This window comes from Schistocerca cancellata, chromosome 6, assembly GCF_023864275.1.
Source record: "Schistocerca cancellata isolate TAMUIC-IGC-003103 chromosome 6, iqSchCanc2.1, whole genome shotgun sequence".
NCBI classification, from domain to species: domain Eukaryota; kingdom Metazoa; phylum Arthropoda; class Insecta; order Orthoptera; family Acrididae; genus Schistocerca; species Schistocerca cancellata.
In genome coordinates, this window is record NC_064631.1 from 232790793 (window position 1) to 232815435 (window position 24643).

The 24643-nt window shown below is 41.4% G+C and overlaps 1 protein-coding gene and 1 pseudogene across 1 annotated transcript in view; both read left to right on the forward strand.

Annotated features, from left to right (window-relative positions):
- The first annotated feature begins 269 nt into the window (after positions 1 to 269).
- Positions 270 to 24643, forward strand: part of LOC126088261 (uncharacterized) — a 41512-nt gene continuing 17138 nt past the window's right edge. Inside the window, exon 1 of the mRNA XM_049906391.1 lies at positions 270 to 397. Coding sequence (XP_049762348.1) covers positions 270 to 397 — 128 coding nt within the window. The remainder of the gene's footprint in view (positions 398 to 24643) is intronic.
- On the forward strand, positions 7558 to 7675 carry LOC126089697 (5S ribosomal RNA; annotated as a pseudogene).

Genomic DNA, 24643 nt, shown 5'->3' on the forward strand with positions numbered 1-24643 from the left:
ATTTTCTCCTTTCATCAATTAAATCCAATATTTCTTCTGTTACGCAAGAATTTCTACAGCTGTCTACAAATTTTCGCTGTAGTTATATCGGGCGATGAAGAGATCCGATTAGCGAGGTGACGGTCGCGTAAGGTGGCAGTCGCGCTGCGGGTTTTGCGAGGGCGCCGCCGCGACATCAATATCTTTTGACGCGGCGCGGCAGCATCTTTGTGCGTCAGATGTGGCTTCCGCGGCTGATGGCCGCCTGCTGATGGCGCCGTGCCGGGCTAATGGAGGCGCGGCGCAGCCCGGCGCCGTGCGGGGCCAGGCGCGGCTGGCCGCAGCTCGGGCCGTCCATCAGCGCCTCGCGGCGGCGCCCCGCCCCGCCGCAGGTCGCGCCCCGCCGCGCCTCCTCGCCGTAATGCGACCAATATGAAACCGCGCCTCCCTGCCGCCGCCAACTGGATTACCGTATCATAAGAAGGGCACAAAATATGGAGATGCGCCAAGTCTGCAACGCACTATGAAACCCTTTCCGGTGTTTTATGCACGGTCGCATCACCCCTTTGCTCCTCCGACAAGCCCAGTTCGTATTATAGGAACGACGACAGGTTCGTTCAGTAAAACAAGACTAGGCACTTAACTCGCTTACAAAGGCTAGACGACTCTCAGTTTGAGTGCTATTGTCACCTTCGAAATGGTCATTGCCTTAATCACATTTGTGGAAGATATTTTGCAGACAACATGTAAAGGTTTCTTGTTAACATAATCTAAGACTTCGTGAATTGTACTAATAAACATTTTACACTACTGGCCATTCAAATTGCCACACCACGAAGATGACATGCTACAAACGCGAAATTTAACCAATAGGAAGAAGATACTGTGATATGCAAATAATTAGCTGTTCAGAGCTTTCAAACAAGGTTGGCACCAGTGACGACACCTACAACGTGCTGACAAGAAGAAAGTTTCCAACCGACTTCTCATACACGAACAGCAGTTGACCGGCGTTGCCTGGTGAAACGTTGTTGTGATTACTCGTGTGAGGAGGAGAAATGCGTACCATTACGTTTCCGACTTGGATAAAGGTCGGATCGTAGCCTATCGCGATTGCGATTTATCGTATCGCGATATTGCTGCTCGCGTTGGTCGAGATCCAATGAGTGTTAACAGAATATAGAATCGGTGGGTTCAGGACTGTAATACGGAACGCCGTGCTGGATCCCAATGGCCTCGTATCACCAGCAGCCAGGATGAAAGCCATCTTATCCGCAAGGCTGTAACAGATCGTGCAGTCACGTCTCGATCCCTGAGTCAACAGATGGGGATGTTAGCAAGACAACAATCATCTCCACGAACAGTTCGACGACGTTTGGAGCAGCATTGACTATCAGCTGCGGCTACTCTTGACGCTGCATCACAGACAGGAGCACCTGCGATGATGTACTCAACGACGAAACTGGGTGCTTGAATCGCACAACGTCATTTTTTTGGATGAATCCAGGTTCTGTTTACAGCATCATGATGGTCGCATCCGTGTTTGGTGACATCGCGGTGAACGCACATTGGAAGCGTGTATTCGTCATCACCATACTGGCGTATCACCCGGCATGATGGTATGGGGTGCCATTGGTTACACGTCTCGGTCACCTCTTGTTCGCATTGACGGCACTTTGAACAGAGGACGTTAATTCGATCCCTGCGAAACCCTACATTTCAGCAGGATAATGCACGACCGCATGTTACAGGTCCTGTACGGGGCTTTCTGGATACAGAAAATGCTCGACTTCTGTTCTGGTCAGCACATTCTCCAGGTCTCTCATCACTTGAAAACGTCTGGTCAATGGTGGCCGAGCAACTTGCTCGTCACAATACGCTAGACACTACTCTTGATGAACGGTGGTACCGTGTTGAAGCTGCATGGGCAGCTATACCTGTACACGCCATCCAAGCTCTGTTTGACTCAATGCCCAGGCGTATCAAGGCCGTTATTACGGCCAGAGGTGGTTGTTCTGGGTACTGATTTCTCAGGGTCTATGCACCCAAATTGCGTGAAAATGTAATCACATATCAGTTCTAGTATAATATATTTTTCCAATGAATACCCGTTTATCATCTGCATTTATTCCTGGTGTAGCAATTTTAATGGCCAGTAGTGTATTTAACAGTGAGGGTGGCGCCCAGTTCTAGTTAGTCATTGAGTCTCTGTAGAACTGGCAGTTCGCAAAACCCCGAGCAGGTTGCAGGGAGTTGGTCATGATGCTCCAAACGTTCTCATTTGGAGAGATCTGGCAACCTTGTTGGCATAGATACGGATTGGCAAGCACGACGAGAAACTGTAGAAACTCACCCGCAGGGCGAGAATTTCTACTGCTAGTCTGAGTGCTTGCCTAACCCTCCGCCACCAAGGTCGCCGGATCTCTTCCCGGTTGAGAGAGTTTGGAGCATTATGGGGAGAGCCCTCTACCCAGCTCGGGAGTCTGACGATCCAGCGTGCCAATTGGACAGAATTAGGCAAGATATCCCTCTGGAGGACATCCCGTAACTCTCAATCAACACCAAGACGAATAATTGCTTGGATAATGGTCAGAGGTGGACGAACACATTATTTGCTTGCTCCACTTATGAAGCTCTTTCTCTTGAATAAACAATCCAGTTTTTCTGGTATTGCAATCGTTTGTTTTCCGGTACATATGTACCACATCTACTGATTTCCGCCCCTTTCAGACAATTCCTTCATGGTGCGCCGATTTTTTTTTTTTTACTATTTCCTTTCATTATTATACATTTTAACCATCAATCAATATAATAATTCGTACTAGATGTACGCTGTCATCGTATTTTGTGTGGGATCACTATGTTGCTATTTCCTTTATGTTATTGGAACGTACATTTTTTTGTGTTTAATATTGTGTGGAGCAGGCCACCTCTGCTTCAGATTTACTTTCTTGTTGCCCCAACTACTTCTCGCTGGAAGTATGGCTTTTTCGTCGAACTTCGGTGTACGACGGTAACAGTGCATATATCAGATATGGCTGTAAGTTGTTTCACACAGGCGTCTTTGTGCGTGTGTGTGAATTGTCACGTTTTTGCTGTGTGATTAGATTTAAACATCTCAATTGCGGTTGGATGCAAAGCATAGATTGTTATTAGTTAGGACTGCATTATTTACTCATTACGATATACGATACACAACATGTATAATCATAAGCTGGCAGTCACTTAAACCGTACGCTAAGTGTCGATGTATGCAGACCTCTAGATCATCCGTAGTTCACCTGGTAAACACCAGTCAGGATGTAGAATGCCTCTGTTCCTACAGTTGATGTTGCTTCAATGAGTTCGCTGCCTGAATGAGTTTATGATTGGCGATATAAGTTATATTACTAGATAAAAAGCGATGAATCTATATTTTTTGATATAATTTGTGCTTAATTGGTTACGTTATTCTGTTTGTCGTACTCTAACTTCGAGGGTCGATTTCATGGATGTTATTACCTGACGTCAATGATTTTATCCCGCTTAATATCATGTTGTAAATATCTTTATGTGAGTATGTGACATCTCTTTACGTGTGGGTTTTCTTCAACAGTACCTTCAGTTAACAGGTTTGTGATAGTTTCAAGTTGTAACTCTCTTTATATGTACTTTCATTTGGCTTACATGAACCTGATGATAGTCTGTGGACCGAAATTAGTTCTTAATGAAATTTTATCAGCAGCTGTTGACATTCTCTAAAGTAGTTATGTAATTAATAGATGGGTACTGGTGGCAGACAGGCTGTGATTGCGGGTCGTGAATCGCGATAGATGGTCGTCGGATGGTTAAAGGAATGTTGCTTGACGTCATGTTCTCGTCCATAGTTATTGACAGAAACTGGATGTTCGTAATTAAATTCATATAACATCAGCTCTGGTGGTCTCGTGATGACGCTATTTGGAAAACAGAAGCCTGTTAAATGCGAAGAATACTGAAGTTTCGATGGGTACATGGGATAACTAATTAAGTGATGTTGAAATGTATTGGGAAGAAAAGAGCTTTGAGGGAAAACCTAACTAAAAGAAAGGGTCGGTTGATGCGTCACATCCCGAAGAATCACGAAATCTTCAATACAGCCTGCAAAATTGAGTAGTTGCTACTGTAAGCCGGTTCCAACGGATGTCGGAAGCTGTGCTTATGCAGAGATGAAGTGACTGGCGTAAGATAAACTAGCGGAAGAACTCCGTCAAACGGCTCTTCGAAATGAAGACCAGAACAACAGCAAATAATAATGAGCAACAGCAGGCAGTGTGGAAGTTCTAATCTGTGTGAAACAAGCCATTTCGCAAAGTACATGACGATAATTTTATATCGTTTTTAATGCTTGCTAACTGAGTTGAGAAAAGAGAGCTTAGAAGGTAACGGAAGTTAAATTTCATGGAAATAAATTCAATGTTCGTTCTCATCCTTTCCCTTGCGCATTCCGCCATCTTTCCTTCCTATGGTAGGACCACTCAAAGTGGCAATGCCTGTTTGAACAGAGGATTCTCTGCCATGTAGCGTGAAGACGTAATTTCCAGACTGCGTTGCACTATGCAGTACGAATTACAGGGCTGTATTCATTAAGTATCTCTCATGACATTGCAAGTCAGTGGCAAATAAAGATCAAAGAAAGAGAAGCAACCTTTTAAGTTACGATGTAAAGCGAATCGCGTCAGCGCTCTGCATCTGGAGGCTCGGCCTTCCACTTGAAACGGCCCCTTACATAAACTAGGACACCTTTGTTCGCGTAGGTTATGCTAGGGGTTCGGCATGGCCAGAGAGGTGGCCGCGTCGTGACCTGTTTGCGGGATGGCAGCAGCGTTGGCTGCATTGAGTGCGGCCGTAGAGCCATGGCGCATTGAACAAGCGGCGCTTTGGCGGGCAGCCCGGTCGGACGGCATCAATATGTACAAGACCGGCGCGCGCCCAGCTGCGATAAATAATAGCGATGGCTGCCACGTGGAAGCCACGCGGTCGACCCTGTGAGCGCACGTGTCGATCAGCTCCTTGCGTTCAGCCACCAGGTGACGGTTTACAAGAATAAGGGTGTCAGACGCTTTTCCTGTACTGAATCTTTAGTGATATGCAGTATGAGGAAGGGAGAAGGCGAAACCCAGAGCTGATATATAATCTGTTTAATTTTATTTCCTCTAATCTCTGTCTTTTCCTACAATTTTTGCCCCGTACGCCTTTCTGCAGTGCCATGGAAAGGATCCCTTAGCACATGGCTTATCAGTCTCTCCATATTTCTTGTCAATGTGTGTCACATGTTACTCTTCTCGCCGATTCTGTTGAAGATCTCATTTCCTATCTAATGAATCCACTTAACTTTCGGCATCGTTCTGCAACACTACATCTCAAACGCTATGGTTTCCCACGCAACACGATGCGCTTGAATACAGTATTGGCTCCAGACTCATATCCTTCGAAGGTTCGACCTCATACTGCAGGCACTATGGGACTTTACTTCTGATGTCATTATTCCCCTAGAACTTAGAACTACTTCAACCTAACTAACCTAAGGACATCACACACATCCATGCTCGAGGCAGGATTTGAACCTGCGACCTTAGCGATCACGCGGTTCCAGACTGTAGCGTCTAGAACCGCTCGGCCACCCCGGCCGACGAAGTATTCCCACTTTTCTACGATATTAACCTGATTCTTATGTCCTCCTTACTTCGTCCGTCATGTTTTACTTTGATATCAAGACTCATTCAATCTAGTAAGTAACCCCCACTGGATGTTATCTATATCGCTAGCCTCACCTCAGATACTCCCCGTTACATTCGTCTTTCTATCCTTAATTTCCAACCCATATTATGTGCCCAGAAGACTGTTCCTGCCATTATTCAAAATTTTTGTAATACTTCCTCACTTTAAATGACGACGGCAATGTCATCAGCGAATACTGTCACTGATATTCAATCACATTACTTATTAATTGCACACCAAGAGCTTCCTGAAGGCGAAAATTTCTCCTATGCGTAAGTAAAGTCGCCATCGCTTCGTCACGTGCATCATGAGCAGATCGGTTAGGGAAGATGTTAATCTTCTACCCGGAGGTTAACACAATAGTGGTGGCAGAGCATTTTCTATTTCAATCGTGGCCAACGGAGAGCCAGAACTGCGAAACCAAGTGGCAGAAATGCAAACGAATAAATAAAAACTCATGTTACAATAAATTTTGAAGAAAAATATTTTTTTACGTCAGCCTACAGAATAAACGGAACCATTGACATGTTTGTAATGAAAAAATGTATAAAATTGTAATAGTTTATAGTTGCATTCTATACATATTTTATCGTTAAAACGTGAACGTATTCCGAGATAAGAAATGAAATACCGTAAGAGATGTGAAACTGTTCCGTCTGTGTAACGAAAAATGTCGTTGCTGATGAACCTTCTTGCTGTTGGATCTTATAAAAAGTTCCAGTGAGAAATTTGTTAAGAAAGCTATAAGGTTAACACCTGAAATTTTCAGCTCATACTGACCGTTTGTCACTGGACCCATCACCCAGATCGTCGATATACGCTACACAAAAGTAACTTAAGGTACTTTCAGGCCAATATTTCCGTCGAAGTCGAGCAAAAATATTTGTCCTTATGGTTTCGGGGAACCCTAATTTTATCGACATGTACTGCAAGGATACTGTCCTCAGCATGCAATAAGTGCATTTAAAAAAATATTTCTTTTTATAGTATGTCTCCCATTAAAAATTTTAGTTAATCATTACACGCTCTGAGTCAAAAACTGACTGGGAAGACAGCGCACCAAATTTTTCGTCGAGATCATCCTGTATTTTTTGAGCCGTTGGATACTCTTTTCTGCCGTAGTATCTAAGTGCAGTTCTACTTAATCTTTGTCACAACCGTCCAGCTGCGTAGATCTCCGTTTTAATTTATATCCCTATCTTGGAGAATCGAAACACATACACACATATAGAGATGTTCCCGCACTGTTAATAGATAACATAGTAGATTCAGAAATACCACAAGGCTCTGTTCTCGTTTAATGAAAAATTTAAGCGTAAAATTTACATTATTCCTGGTTTCTGCACTGTTGGCCAGATCCGTAAGAAACTGCTGTACATTCGATTCGATAATTACTGACTATTTTTGAATGTGTTTTTGTCCTTTACGCAGACGGACTGGAGTAGCAGTACAGGTAGCCCCCTGATCTTGCATTTCGCACACTTCCAGACACACGTCAACGCAACATTCCATAGAAGACTGAAACCACGCTTCAACACACGATATCTCACGGAAACACTGAACATTTAGTTAACGCAGACCTACTGCACTGTAAACAGCGTTTGTATGGTGTATGTGACAATACAGCAATGAGACGGGCGATTCGCAACGCAAACCACCTGTGGACTGCAAGCACCACGGGTGACTATGAGGTGCCTAATTTCGTGACTGCCACGCTTGTAACGGATATTTGTGACGCATGATTAATGAAATTTGCTCGATGCGAAGAATCGGTTACCTTTTGCGCAAATGAAAACTTAGGCTTGAGACCATAACTCTAACGGCTATCAGGTTGAGAATGGCAATGGCCTTGCCGCAGTGGCTACACCGGTTCCCGTGAGATCACCGAAGTTAAGCGCTGTCGGGCGTGGTCGGCACTTGGATGGGTGACCATCCAGGCTGCCATGCGCTGTTGCCGTTTTTCGGGGTGCACTCAGCCTCGTGATGCCAATTGAGGAGCTACTCGACCGAACAGTAGCGGCTTCGGTCAAGAATACCATCTTAACGGCCGGGAGAGCAGTGTGCTGACCCCACGCCCCTCCTATGCGCATGCTCCACTGACGATGACACGGCGGCCGGATGGTCCCGGTAGGCCACTCGTGGCCCGAAGACGGAGTGCTATCAGGTTGAGAAATTCGGCTGTCTGCCAGGAAAGCGTTACGGCATTCTGAGAATGCGGAGATGTCGTATCTTGTGATTCACATCATACGTACCTTCCAGAACTGGATGAATTCCCGTAGGGCGTACCTCGAAAACGTAACGGAGCATGCAAGCACCTCGACGGAGAGCGACCGATAAATAATAGTTCGGCAGCGCAAGGCAGAGTAGACGGAAACACGGGCTGGGAGGACCCGCGCTCGTGACTGATGCATGCGCGGCGGGTTGCCTGCTGCCAGGGGCGCGTCTAGTCGCGCCGCTGCTTGGCTGGTACGCTGCTCTGGTGATTTATCGGACTGAACGGTGATCTGTCGGCGAAGCTGCAATGCCGTGCCCCAATGGTTAGATCCTCCAACGCACCGGCAGGTACTCGGCAGGTTTCCTGCAGACCGGTAGAGGAGGGAGAATTTACGGCGCCGGATTCCTGCTCTGTTTTGTGCTCGCGGCTCGTTATTTACGAGCACGTGCAGGCCTTTTGGGGACAGGAGTCCTCTATTCCTCGGTCTTTCTTCCGCTCTCTTCGAAGCTTTTCAAGTCATTTAACACGTCTGATATTAGGTTTTAAATCGCTGTTTAGCAATTACATATACGTACAAAAGCATCCACAGCCAGCGCAGGTTTTCATAAAGTCCTTTTGGGCATTTCGGGGCTTCATTCTGAACCTAAGAGCACTATTAAATTAAACGTTTCGATCGTCTTTAAAACGATCCTCTTCAGCCGACTAATAAAATCACAACACCCGAGGTGTACTCAGGCCCACAAAGAATTCCGTACAGGATTATTTACAAATATCTTCAGAATTTTCGAAGATGATTGAGCTAAAACCACAAGACATACAGAAAATAGGCACATATCTGTGCAAAGAGCATCGCAGATTAGAGGTGCTCAACGTGGGCACCGCTTCTGACACAGTAAACTTCACTACGTGCATCCTGACATAAGCTGCCTTGGTATTCGCTACAGCAGCCGATTTTCGAAATCTCATAACTGAGTTTCCTATCTGTTAGCGCGAACTGATTCGATGTAATAACACGGAGTGGATGATTTTTCTACACATTCTGCAACTATAAGTCACGACTCATACTACCAATCGAAACTGGGAAAGATGCTCTATCCATCAATGTGTAGTTTTCTGCGTGCATGTAGACCTCCTCTGAAATCCGACATATAATTAAGTATAACGTAGTATATCCTCTACACTGCAAGCGTTCATGAACTCCGATGTGACAGTGGAGACGTTTATGTTGCCGAAACCAGAAGACCGATTAGCTCTGGTCAGTAGGAGCACGAAGGCAACGTACGACTGGGGCACCTATGGACGAACCTGTCGAAAATATGAGAGGCTACTGATGTAATTAAACGTGGCGGCACCATGAACAAGGAGGATGACTACAACTCTCGACGACCTGGCTGCCATACGTCGCAGCCCAACACACCATGTGTGTTCGCTAGCTAACAGCTACTTAAGACCCGGGTAAACAAGCATCAACAAAACAGCGACATGTAACCTGCCTTGTAACATCGACGTGTTGCTGCCAGGAAACCCTACCCCTGGATACAAGCTTCTCTTTCGCTGTTTCCTGCGAATTAATTCTGTACCAACATCCCTACAAAGGCATCTTGGCTCTGAGCTGTGCAGTGTCGATAGAGACAGTGTCTTCCGTAGTCACGTAGCAACCAAAATAGGACAGTATGCAGTGTCACATTTCTCTTGACCACTCGAAATAGCTGTCTGTCCAGAAGCGAGATAAAAGCGTGTCATTGAACTGTTTTTTATCTACCATGGGGACATTAACTAGCATGACTGCCTTTCTTGTAACTTCGCTACAAATATGTGAACAGCAGTACGTCTTTTCAAAATGGCATACTTTTTAACTCGCTAATCTACTTCCGCTCCTCAAAAGATGTTCAGAAACTTACTACTGTGTACTATTTACGTAAGCATGACGTTATTCAAAACATATTTCTGTCATATTTTCGGCTGGAACAGCTACTAACAAATCATAATAAGTATACATGATTTTAATCTATAGTCACAATTTTGTTTTGCCTTCTGGGAAGTTGTTTAGGTCATCCTGTGACTAAAAATTTTCATTACGTGAATATTAAGGCGAGAGAAAGTTACAAAACATTTTTTCTGTGTAAAAGCAAATCGATGATATGAAGTGCAACCTTAAAACGTATGGGAAGCGCCTCACCCTTACCACGTGATCATCAAGCTCGCTCTCGAAGTACGCCTGTCAAATACTGCAAGCAAAGGTTAATCTTGAGCTTTAAAAAGATGCAAATTGCAGCCAACAGTGACAAGAGTACCGTCTATGACATAGCTTCAATATTTTTACTACTTAAAGAAAAATCACAATGTACACAATGTAAAAAGATATCTAAAAAATAAAAATACCATAAAATAAGAATTTCACAAATTACGCACTAAAATAAAAAATAAAACAGCCCCCACTTCCCGCCGCCGCCACTACCACGACTGCAATAAAACCTTCAAAGCAAAATGACAAACCTGTGTAGCCACGTTTGCATTTACCATTTGCATACGGTTTATACGACAAAAAATATCGATATGACCATGAATCTCTTAGGCAAGTGTCGTAATAATAATGATAATATTGTATATCAATAGTGACGCTGTGTTCCAAGCAATGTCCGTGTGTACACTAGGACTCTCGGCGGCGCCGCATCGCGTCTTCTCCACGCCGTGTTGCAGTTCATCAGCCATCTACTGCCGTGATAAGCACTCCTAGTTGGTAACGTGCACTTGGAAAAGGCTACATCGATGGTCTTTGACATTAGGAGACCACAAAGGACTACAAACCAATTCATACAAGCGTGTCGTGCTGTAAAAGTTATCCTACTGTGGCACTTTAAACCAGTTACTATGTTCTAAAAATGTCGGTGCTGTATATCTGTAAGTGATGAGACTACTTTAAGTCCGGAGTTACCTTCTGCATGTGCAACATAAAACAGTACGGTATTTTTGAACTATCGTCGTGCTACGTCCACTATAATCTTAAAATCAAACTTTACTTTGATCTTTTAATACATAGTGAACAGTGGTGCATACTAGAATAAATATATTGAGCAAGCACTAAAGGAAACAAAAGAAAAATTCCGAGTAGGTATTAAAATCCATTCAGAAGAAATAAAAACTTCAAGGTTCGCCGATGACATTGTAATTCGGTCAGAGACAGCAAAGGACTTGGAAGAGCAATTGAACGCAATGGACACTGTCTTGAAAGGAGGATATAAGATGAACATCAACAAAAGCAAAACGAGGATAATGGAATGTAGTCGAATTAAGTCGGGTGATTCTGAGGGAATTAGATTAGGAAATTATATACTTAAAGTAGTAAAGGAGATTTGCTATTTGGGGAGAAAAATAACTGATGATGGTCGAAGTAGAGAGGATATAAAATGTACACTACCAATGGCAAGGAAAGCGTTTCTGAAGAAGAGAAATTAGTTAACATCGAGTATAGATTTAAGTGTCAGGAGGTTGTTTCTGAAAGTATTTTTATGGAGTGTAGCCATGTATGGAAGTGAAACATGGACGATAAATACTTTGGACAAGAAGAGAATAGAAGCTTTCTAAATGTGGTGCTACAGAAGATGCAGATGATTAGGTGGGTAGATCTCATAACTAATGAGAAGGTATTGAATATAATTGGGGAGGAGTTTGTGGCACAACTTGACAAGAAGAAGGGACCGGTTGGTACGACATGTTCTGAGGCATCAAGGGATCACAAATTTAGCATTGAAGGGCAGCGTGGAGGGTAAAAATCGTAGAGGGAGACCAAGAGATGAATACACTAAGGAGATTCAGAAGGATGTAGGTTGCAGTGGGTACTGGGAGATGATGAAGCTTGCACAGGATAGAATAGCAAGGAGAGCTGCATCAAACCGGTCTCAGGACTGAAGACCACAACAACAACAACAACACTGTGTACCGAAACCAATAGCCAGTAGACAAAATAAAAAATGACTGCTAAAGATTGAAACATATATATTTTTGTTATTAAAAACGTAACACGAAATTGATTTGGACTCGCCCGTAATAACGCGCAGTGCAGATATCCAGGGTAACATAGCTCGTCTTCTTGCTGTATTTGAACCTAAACGAGGGGACACAAAAGGAAAATCCATGCCGGTTGTTCAGTCATCCGTCTTCAGTTGAAGACTGGTGAGAGTACAGAACACCTTAACAAGAGAAGGTAGAAATACTACTCATCTATGGAGAATGTAACTTAGGAGAACGGAAAATACAATAATGTTTTACTATATACAGTACTGTAGTAGTTTTAAACGATATCTTGCGTACAGAAGAGGCACTCCTTGATCAGAAACTGCGTCATCGTTACCTCCCCTGTTATCGTGTTTGAAGATAGGCGTAATGTTACATAGACAGAAGAACTCTACAGAAAGCTATGCCCCTTTGTTTAGTGACAGCTCTAGTAAGTGGACATGTTATTTCATCCCAGGTACCTTCACAATTTTTTAATAGAGTAGAGACAAAATTAGTTTTGTGTTTCGTTTCTAATAACGTCATGTGTACCTGAATGGTACATTGATAGCTAAATTACATTTATTTGACACATTTTTTATTCTGCTTGCTGGACAAAAGGTTATTTGGAGTGGTCAAGATAGATGGCCTGCCCCTTATTGGCCAGACCATCTCCCGAAATCAGAAATTTAACGGTCCTAAAATGCTCTGCAAAGGTGGTCAAAACAAAAGTGGTCGAAACGTATGTCAGTACTGGTGCCAGTTTCAAAAATAACGCGCATTATTAACCAGTAGAATTTTCTTCGATATGACACTGGTTGTAGAAGTTTTTCACTTATACTGCAAAAGGTACCACATATTAGTGTAGCTCAGCAATTAATGTTAATTACGTGTTTCTTATTTCCTTACAGTCATTTCGTGTGTATATTTGCCGTATAGTTGTAGAATCTTCATTTAATACTTATTCTTGAAACTGTGAGTAGGCTTTCGCATTATAGCTGGCATCTGTCTTCAAGCACCCACAGCTGAATTTCAAAAGCTATCCTTTAAAGAATCTATCTTTTATCTATCTTTTAAAGCTATCTTTTAAAGAGATAACAAACCTCTAACGGTTGGATACCACAAGACAAATTTAAGGTAGAGTGAACGAATCTTTGTGAACAGATTTTGCTTCACATTTCTAACTGCAGTACGTAGAATTCACATAGACTAGAGGATACGCGGCGTAACCTAGACAGAAGCTCTAGCTGCAACTAGGCAATACGCGATTCCCAAGTTCGACTAGTGCACGCCCGAACGAAGAGAGTGGGGGTTCGCCTCTGAGGGCCCTACATTACTCTGAGGAACAAAGCGTAGCAATGGCAGGTACTGTCCATTAATCTCGCTGTGTGTTTGCCGGGAGTGGAAGCCTTGCAGTACCTTTGTGTTTTGCGGGCTTTATTAATCCTTATGGAAATCGCTGCTGCATCGCTTTGTCTACATAACTGGACGCTCTGCATAAAAAACTGTTATGTTTCTGAATAAAACTATTTCCTAATGCAGTGAAGATAAGTGAAAGACTGTTGTACGAAAAACGTTGCGGATGTTTGATGATATCACACGGACGGGATCGCGATAAACGTTTATTGTGTCGATGAACCGTGAAAACATATCAAGGCAATTCGTTTTCAGACCTCAAAGTGCACACTTGCGGTTATTTGAGTCCACAACAAAGGCAAAGCAATGGTATTTGATTGAACACACGGATATATACCCGTCTCTGAAAATCGCATCTGCTCACATACTTTAAGTTGTTTCTTACCCTGAAATATGCTCTACAATTAAAAATTTAATCTTCACCATAGTTATAAATAAAGAGTATCATCCTCACAAGATCTACTCATTGCACTCCACGACATCTTCTATCTCTGGTGGCAATACAATAACACACAGATTCAGCAGTTTAGGCGGAGCAGAAGCTATGAAGTCACTAAAGCAATCTAAGAGAATAGCTGAGAGAAATAATTTTTTTAGAATTCCTTAGTACAAAAAACGAAGCAATATTCATAAAAGAATATTACAAGGGGAAAAAGCTGTTTCGAAAGAATGAGAGATATACAGAGATGTACATTACATGTTACTAAAAAGTAACAGCATGTAACAATCACCTACGATATTAAAAAGAATTAATGAGGAAAATGTTGCCCATTGCCTAATGGCTGTAACACTGAGGCACACAGAGATAACTATGGACATATAAAAACCAGCACTAGTAGACGATAGTTTTAATATGTGTTATAAATTGCTGAATATATATTTTTAACAAACATTGTTCTCAATGATAATGCGGGTAACAGAGATGCATTTCTGATGTTGCAGTTACTAACAGAATCAGTAAACAATAAATAGGATGCTTACATAGGCTGTGTGGGTCTTCAACAGTACTGGGAGGAAAATTTTACAGATCTTGGGGGATTAGGGATAAATTCATGAGACTGGCAAGTGATCCACAATATCTAATTATTTTGGTGGGGGAGGGGGAGAGCCATCAGTTATCCTCATCTGAGCCAACCTCTTCATCTCAGAGTAGCATATGAGGCCTATACTCAATATTTTTTAGTATATTCCAACGTCTGTCTTCCTCTACGGATTTTACCCTCTACAGCTCCTGTACCACTGAAGTTATTCCATGACATCTTAACACATGACGTATCATCTAGTCACTTCTTCTCACCAGTAGTTTCGAAATGCACCTTCCTTCACCGAATCTGAGAAGAACCTCCTCATTGCTTACCTTACCGAAGAGTAGTAGAAAGGATAAAAATGACTTATTTTCTTAAAAATTCTGAAGAACGTAGTACGAGAAGTGAAAGACTGATACTGAGAAGAGTATAATACACCACCCATCGAAATATGGTTACTATCAGAAATACGTTATTCCACGTGAAGATTCAAAGCAGGAAAATGTGAAACATCGTTAGCATAAGAAAAGACACATTAATGGCACATTTGCTATGAAATGATGAATAATTGCATTGTCGCTGGGAAGGGAAAACAGCAGGAGGAGATATAACCAGTATAACGAGTATACTTGGTGTAATGAGTATGCAGAGATGTAACCTTTAGAATAAGATGGGAAGAGATTCATCAAATAAGACGGGAGACTGAGATTTGAACTTGGGCAGCATTGTTTTCTGATTTCTGCTACATTTTCCCTCGGTGTTATAGGAAGCACCAACGTAGACGAGAGATTAAAGGTGCAGCATCAGGTTTATAATGAACTATGTGAAACCTGCCGCAGTAGATTAAATGTATTCTCAGTTGCAAACACGGAAAACCATTAGCTGTTTAAGGGAATTACGACAGTGAAAATTCGTTCCGGACTGTGACTCGAACCCAGATTTCACGTTTACTTGTCCGAAGGAACACTGCATCGTTCTTCTTAAAACAAAATCACAGCAGTATCGAATTTTTCGCAATGGATTGTAAACATCGTTACTCTGTACTCTTAACGAAGAATGACCCGTTGCATATATTCATCTTCAACGGATTTTGAGTGCTGAATTCATACGATTATGATCGTTCATTATGCGAAATTTACATTAAATTAAAGGTAGTTAAAATCCGACGACTTTTCGACCGAGCTCTCCTCGGTCACTGTCAGGTGGTACATGACTACCGTGTCCCCGTGGCCTCTTCGTTACGCAGCCGCGCTGCTGGTTAAAGCACCACATATACAGAACTGAACAATCTGCCATTCTGAATCCCAATCTGACGACAGTGTTGTGTGCTTCATTTGGCGTACGAATGTGAATCAGTAAATTTTGCTTCCCTTTATTGTTCTATATCGTCAGATGGTTGGTTGTGCAACACCAAACTGCTCAAATAATAGCAGACATGGTTGCTATAAGTTTTATTGTTTTTTTTTTTTCAGATATAGACGGCTGTAACAAGGTGGATTGTAAATTCAAGGTTCCAAGACTGGTCATCAAAATCTAATACCTACCTGTGTAACGTAAGTAAAAAAGCTGTTTTACTTGTTTTAGAAATAAATGTACCCACAGAACAGTGAAAGCAATGTGTTTGTTTTAATTTTCCTTCAGATTATGATTACATAACACGACGCAACATTGTAAGTTTAAAGTAAGCTATTATTTTTACAACAACAGTATAAAACCACAAGTCATCCTAAGGGGATATTAATTGTACAGAAGGAGTGAATTAATAATATTTTATCATAAACTATTAGTAATAATAAAATATTTGCAGTCAATACCACAGGTCCATTTTGAAGAAAGCCAGTGTGAGCAAAACCGGGTAGACAACACGAAGAGGCTGAAACCAAATGCCGTCCCTAATCTCTTTCATGCGCCAAATCCTCCACTTTCAGTTAACAGCCGACGAAAGACCATATTAAGAGAATTGCTGAATGAAATATCTTAATCTATCTGGTAGAATAAGGTCAAAATGTCCCAGACTGGTTTATCAGTGCGTTACCAACTGCTAGTTTTCGAGCTTCAAGTTTCCCTTGAATAGGGTCTGGGAATATGTTAAGCAAGTTTCAAGTAAACAGCTTAAGGGCATCTGAGAAAAGAAAATACTAAATATTACTTGTAACACAAAAATGAAGAAAGTTATTGCAGATGCTGGAGTAGCTCTGACGTCATATACAGCATCAGTATAAAAGATAATTACTAGAGGATGGCAAGAATGAAGCAAATAAAAATATAAATGTATGTATTCTAATAAAACATTGCAGGGCTCAATATTTATTTCTGGACATATTCCCGATGTTTACTTTAGCAACAATCAGTTGTAGTATATTTAATTTCTGGCACCCTTCTTGTGAGGTGAGGTTTCCCTTTGCAGTTTCCAAAGCATTTGGAATTACACTTTTGTTAAATGATGAATTTACAATTTCTAGTAGTGGTTCATCTATAAATGTAGTACTTGCCCCGGTAACATTTGATAATTCATCATCACCCGTGAATAGCAATTCGGTGAAACCTTTTAATGTTATCTAATTCCTCAGGAGTTACTGAATGCATAAATAAGATTTATGCACGAATTTTTATGTATATAAGTCTCTTATAGTTTGACTGATTAACGTGACGTGTCTTTATAAGTTCCTCAGCTATGTTTAAGAAGTAACGATTAGACGTATTAGTCTTTAATGAGGGTCAGTTAGTTTATTGCTTTTTTCAATCAGTTTGATATTACTGTGAATACCTTACCTACCGCCCAATACTCTTACAAGAACATCCCAGATGGTTGTAATTTTATTCTTAGGTTTACCAAATCGTTGGTTGTTTTCCAGTTTTCTTGCTTTTTGAAAAACTTCTGATAGATTTTTTAAAGCTTCTGAAAAAGTTAAAAAAATTGGGAACAGTAATATATTTTGAGTAGTCGTACAATTCCCTCTAATACTGACACGAATCTTTATGCCTGCTGTGTTCTATTTTAACATTAATCCGTAATTGTATGCGAATGCATCTCTTACTTAGCGTAAACTTAAGTGGTTGTACCGTACATCAGCCACAAAATATGACAGTGGTAACGTATGTTAACTGTAATTGGTAAATATTTAGAACAGCAACGTATGACTTACATGGAAAGTAAGTGAATATATCGTATCTCGAAATACTCGCCTAAGTACCTGCTTTAATTTGCTTGCCTCTTAAAGTCAAATGTAAGCCAATACATTTACCACGCTGCAGTATTATCTACGCAAGGAATGTATATTTGATGGCCTTAAGAACAAGTCGAAAAGTGTAACTGTCCCGTTGTATTTAAAAGCGCACCTTCAAAGTGGTATTCAAAATGACGGAATGTTTGGCTTTTACTACACAATGCTCTACTGCTGGCAGTGACGTCACTAATAATCTCTTCCTCGTCAAATATGGTAATCTTTTCCTCCCGCGACCGTTGCGCCTGCTTCAACTTCGCGATGAGCAGGTCCCAGGCTATATTGAGCTGAAAACCACCACCCTAACTGATGGTGTTTTCAGATATTTGTATTTCTGTTTAACATGTTTTGTGTAGAATCCGAGTTATCCTTACCCTTTCTATCATTATATTCTGTGTATTCTTAACTCTATGTGATCATGTAACAACGTAAAATAGAATTACAGCCTTGTTATCGTTTCACACGGCCTTCGTAAGGCTGGCGCATTAAATTTTTCATCCACGTTGTCCCATCTTATTTTTGTCCCTGATGTCGTCACATGATAAGCTGGCAATCCAAAAGTTTTATTCACTCAGTATATTAGGTGATTGATAAAAATCCACAAAGTGTGTCATTTCATTCGATCCACTCACATTACCGGATAGGTAAATAAATGCACTGTGTTAGAGGTATGAAAACCTTTTCTGCAATGTTTAAAGACAGATTTGTCGATCTGTGTTCAGTGAAGAGTAAACTGAATCAAAAGCTATGCGGAAAAGTACAATAAAGGCTTTCGGTCGGTTACACTGAAGTAATAATTTTATTTTTCAGGTTTTCACAGTTAGTCCAAAACTGATTCATGTTCCTTGAGAAACATTATTGATAAATAAGACCACCCCACCGAAATTGCCATTCCGCGCTTTCTTTATAATGATACTGGATATGGGCCAGATACATTCAACGGATTGAAGCTACGGCAGTGACTTCTCTCAATTTGTTACCAACGCTGCCAGGAAAAGGAAATCTAAAAATGAAGAAAAAGGACTTCTCATCAGACCGTTGTAATAGAATGGGCAACATTCAGTTAGTTATTTGTTGTAAATAGAGAAATTTTGAACAAAGGGCACGAAATCCTCTCAATCGCTGAGGGGAGAAAACGGCGGGGTCACCTGGAAACGATGCGCTCGCTCTTTGAGTCTCAGCAGACTGAAAAAGGATAAAAGAACAGCAATCTCCTCAGTATTGCAAATTCAATAAGATATTTTGCTCTAATCCAGCGACCCTCGGCGTCCGGCGTCTTAAAAGTTGCTCGAGTGTAACATTGGATGCTCCTCCGAAGAGGAAGAGCTGAGGGGTGGATGCCAAATCAATTACCAAACGAATCGCTTTCCATTCTATACAGGTATGCCTATCGACAGGGGTGGGACCTCCACGTATGCAGGGAACGACCTGGCCACTGGAAGAAAAAAAAATTAAATCAGGACTGTCAAGTTCTGAGATACGTCCTCCCATCTTCTCTATTGACCGTTTCTCGCTGCCCCATCCAGCGATTACGGAGAGCAGTTACATATAGGCGGAGTGGAAGTTTCTTGAAGAGGATCTGGTACTCGACGAAAAAGCTGTTTTCTTGGCAAAAGCAGCTTTTTCCCAAATATGAGACAGTTCTCGGCCATTGAGCATCAGATAGGAGTCGTTCCATTACCTTTCTGCGAATGTCGATATAGAACCTGCCTTTTTCGCAAATAAATTTACATACGCGTTCCATTTTAATTATTCTAGATGGATAGCCGTATATATTTGATAGCTGTTACTGAATGTCCTGAGGGTTCGGCGATGTCGTAATGAAACAATGGTGGGTCTTTTCAGCTGTTTACATGCATCGTACTCGTTTTTTTCTTTTGATAGCAGCGGGTCTTAATAAAGGACGCTGCTCGTGCGCACTAGTGACGCAACCGGCGGTATCTAAATGGCTCTGAGCACTATGGGACTTAACTTCTGAGGTCATCAGTCCACTAGAACTTAGAACTACTTAAAGCTAACTAACCTAAGGACATCACACACATCCATGCCCGAGGCAGGTTTCGAACCTGCGACCGTAGCGGTCACGCAGTTCCAGACAGTAGCGCCTAGAACCGCTCGGCCACGCCGGCCTGCCCGGGGCCATCTACCACGTCAGTAACGTATGCAGTGCATCGTAACAGCCTTATCACTGTGTTGCGCTATTGGCTGGAACTGTTTTCGCATCTGACAATGCCTCTTCTTGAAGAGAAATAATTAATCCTTTAACTGCTAGAAATGTATACAGGGTCAGTCACGTAAGACATATCACGCCTTTTCTCTCGTGAACACTAAAAATGTTTTGTACTAAAACAAATGTCACATATAATTACAAACTATGTAGAAAAGTTAATCCAACGGCAATAGAGAGTTTTTTAAAACTCTTGAAGAAACAAGAGTGGCAGGACGCCTATAGTGCCGATAAAATAGATGACGAATATAATGCTTTCCTTCACACATTTATCATGCTCTTTGAGAGCTGCTTTCCATTAGAACGTTCTATATGAGGTACTAGCAGCAAAGGGCAGCCTGGACGGCTGACTAGTGGAATAAGAATGTCGTGTAGAACAAAGTGGGAATTATGTCATAATGTTAGAAGTAGTCACAATAAAGCTACAGTAGCCCATTACAAAAAGTATTGCAATGTGCTTAAAAATGTTATTAGGAAGGCAAAGAGCATGTGGTACGCAAATAGCATAGCCAATTCACAGGATAAAATTAAAACCATGTGGTGAGTTGTGAAGGAAGTGTTTGGTCAGCAGCATAAGGTCGACGATACAAAGTCATACGTAGTAAAAATATTTCTGTTACTGATAATCAGATACATATACAGTATTTAACAATCATTTTCTGAGCATTTCTGGTGAATTTAATAAAAAGTTAGTTTCTACAGGGAATTATATATCTCTCTTGGCAAATGCCACTACGAGATTGATGTCTGGAATACTCCTCCGTGATACACACAAGGGGGAGATTGAGTCAATAATTAAATCACTGAAGACTAAGGACTCTCATGGATATGATGGAGACCCTAGCACCCGAATATTAAATTACTGTGATGCACATGTTAGCTATGTAGTTAGCCATATTTGTAATTTTTGGTTTAGGGGTGGTCAGTTACCTGAAGGATTAAAGTATTCAGTAATAAAGCCACTTTATAAAAAGGGAGAAAGGGATAATGCTGACAATCTCAGACCTATTTCTATGCCGTCAGTGTTGGCTAAAGTTATTGAAAAGGCTGTGTATGTAGGGATAGCTGATTATTTTATATCACATATTTTGCTATCAAATGTAAAGTTAGGCTTCAGAAGTCGTTTAACATCTAAAAATGCTATATTGTCTTTTCTCTGTGAGGTTCTGGATGGATTAAACAAAAGGTTTCGAAAAATAGACATACATTTTGATTTAAGTATGGCGTTAGATTTTGTTGATCACAAAATATTGGTCCAGAAGTTAGACCATTACGGAATACGGAGAGTGGCTCACAACTGGTTGATGTCTTACTTTAACAACAGACAGCAAAAGGTCATTATCCACAGTGTTGAGAATGGTTGTGATGTGGCGTCTGTGTGGGTTACGGTCAAATGGGGCTGCCCCAGGGATCAGTGTTGAGGCTACTCCTGTTCCTTATTTATATAACTGATACGCCCGCTAGAATTATGGGTAACTCTAAAATATTTCTATTTGCGGATGACACTGCCTTGGTAGTAAAGGATGTCTTGTGCAATAATGACTCGGTTTCAAAGCGTGCAGTTCATGACATAAGTTCATGGCTTGTAGAAAATAAACTAACGCTAAATCAACAGTAACACTCAGTTTTTACAGTTTCTAATACACATTTGAACAAAACATGACGTTTTAATTTTAGGGAGTGGGTATATTATTAGTGAAACAGAACTGTTTAAATTTCAAGGTGTAAACTGTCATGGAAATCCCACGTTCAGGATCTTTTTCAAAGACTTAATGTTGTCATTTTTAATATTCGAACTGTATCTGAAGTAAGTGATCGTTCGGCACGAAAATCAGTCTAATTTGCTTATTTTCATTCGCTTATGTCGTATGGCACTATATTTTGGGGTAACTCTTCCCATTCTAGAAGGATATTTTTGCCTCAAAAACGGGCGGTTCGGGCAATAAGTGGTGTAAGTTCGCCAACCTCTTGTCGTCCCCCGTTCACTACTCTGGGTATTTTGACATTGGCCTCTCAATATACATATCCTTTACTGTCGTTTCTTGTTAACAAGAATAATCACAGCTTTCACCAGTTAATACTAGACAGAAATCCAACCTGCATTTCGATCGGACTCACCTTAATTCTTGTGCAGAAAAGTGTGCAGTATACTGCTGCATCCAATTTCAATAAGCTACCACAAGAATTCAAAAATCTTTACGCTAGTCCACGTGCTTTCAAATCCAAACTGAAGAGTTTCCTCATGGGTCACTCCTATTTTGTTGAGGAGTACCTTGAAAGATTAAGCTGATTATTATGTTACATTGTTGATTGCGTTTACTTATACTTCTAGCTTGACTTTTTTTGGGTACATAAACATTTTATTTTATCTCTTATTACTTTTACGTTGTAATGTCGTGTACTGACACGTTACATGACCTTGGAGGTTTATTCCTCAGTTTGGTCCTACTGAACTTGACTTGTAAATAAAATAAATTAGAAAAGGAATTAGTCTCAAATATTTCAGGCGAAATTGATGGTTGCTACACTGTTCAGGCTACTACTCTTTATGAGAAAATCTCTTTGAAAGCATAGAAGGATAAGTGTATAACAGAAATGTTTCCTTGCAGTAACTGCTCACATGGCAAGAACTGCATAACTAAAATAATCAGAATATTGGTCTAATGATCCTCCCCTCAACATTCCAGTTTTTGGTAGAACAATGTTTCGTGACACATATTTATTGTCAGTCTGAATGCTGCAGTTTTGCAGTAACAATATTCTGCTCAAGATGATGGGCTCTATAAAATAAGATCTATTGATTCATACCTGAAAGCGAAAAATTGATATTGGCAAATATCTCCTATTGTTCAAGGGATGCCTGGCTTCTAGACAATGCATTCTATCTAAAAGACTTCATTTTAGTGTAAAAATATTTGTCGTGTTTTACATTGAAGTGAGATTTATATTACACTTTTTATTTTGTATTCTTGCAAAATGTGACGTAGTGGTCAGTGGATACTGTTTGGCAATTACTGGCAATATTGTGACAACGCTTTTGACCTTTATTTCGGAAGTCGTCACACGCTGTATGTGGGCTGTTCGTACAAAAGTCCATCTTCCTTCCACTAATTACCAGAAGAAGAACCGATGCAGCAGATACAATCGAATGATCGGGAAAGGTACACTAAAACTTGAAGCCAAACTGCAAAGATGGAATTTACGCCAACAGACAGTGTACTGTCTTTGAAGTGGCATTACAAAAGAGACGTATGTATGCTGACGACATGCCATACAGCTAAAATGAAGTCGGCTTTGAAAGAAGAGCGCCAAACTAATACCGAGAAATTTAAAACAAAATGTGTGTTGGATCACAGCTAGTCTACGTGTGAAGTTGACAAATTCGACATGATGCTTAGCTCAGCGGGATGTCTTCGCAAAACACTGAAATGATACAAAAAAACTCTTTTTTTCATTCCTTAGACACGTGCATGCTAAATTCCCACTTACTTACAAGGTTCGTATCGGAAAGAATACTTCAGTCGCCGAATTCCATCTTAGCCACATTTGAGAGAGTTTCGAGGCATACGACCAAGAAAGGAAGCATGAGAATGTAGTTAATCAGACGAGGACAAAACGTTGTGACTTTGAGAAAGACGATTTAAAGCACTTTTGAGGCATCGCTAAATAAATGGTTCAAATGGCTCTGAGCACTATGGGACTTAACAGCTGTGGTCATCAGTCCCCTAGAACTTAGAACTACTTAAACCTAACTAACCTAAGGACATCACACACATCCATGCCCGAGGCAGGATTCGAACCTGCGACCGTAGCAGTCGCGCGGTTCCGGACTGCGCGCCTAGAACCGCGAGGCCACCGCGGCCGGCCATCGCTAAATAACACAGACCTGCAAGGAGATGCATTATGTCGATCAAGAGCAAAAAAGGGAAAGAATCTTATTGCGGGCGTAAACAATATGATTTGGCACTGTGCGTTGTGCCGTGTTTAGAAGTATACCAGGAAAAAACCTTCTGAAACCTCCTTCTTTGGAACGTCTGCCAGTTTTAGGAACTTAAAAAAAACAAAGAATATTCAATTTACACTTTATTTTAAGAACCCATTGTTCAGAATAAATACATAAGAGCTTTCGGTGATAAGGACTCCACACAGCAGGCGCAGCAGTGGTCATTTCCATATGGTGCCAACACAAGTAAACATTTGTTTTACCTCGCAGTGTTAGCCTGTAACGCCGGAAATGCATATCCTCCTATTTCCATCTATTGCACTGCAAATTTTTTTCCTTATTTTGTTACCTGAATATATGACGTTTCTGTGTCTTTGTATATTGTAATTGTTTTACTATTTGTATATATATGCATTTATGTCGATGTATAATTGGTTTGTTGTGTAAAGATTATTTGTATTTTTACGCTGGGTCTGGCCTAGGGAAACTATGCTATCGAACCATTACATCGATAGGTCGTGTGGAGAACCAAAGTGTTTAGGATCTTTGGTAGTGTTAACTCTGCCGCGTGGAGCGCGGGCAGAGCAGAGGGAGTCTGGCTGGAGTAGCGAGTGGAGCAGGTGTGCTGTGTGAAACCCCTCGCGAGTTGCCGCACTTTCGGGGTTTGGCAGCATGTAATTGTGCTCGACTTGCGATGATAGTTTCTGACATGGTGTCGCGGACGGGAAGCATTAGCTGACGCACATCAAGAGCCCGTTTCGTCTGGTGACCGTGTCGAGAAGAAGGCGCGCCAACATCCAGCTTCTGCAACAGCGACGGCCGACAATGAGTGACTGTCGGCACCTCCTCGATCGACGACTTCAAACCTTCAATCAACCAACA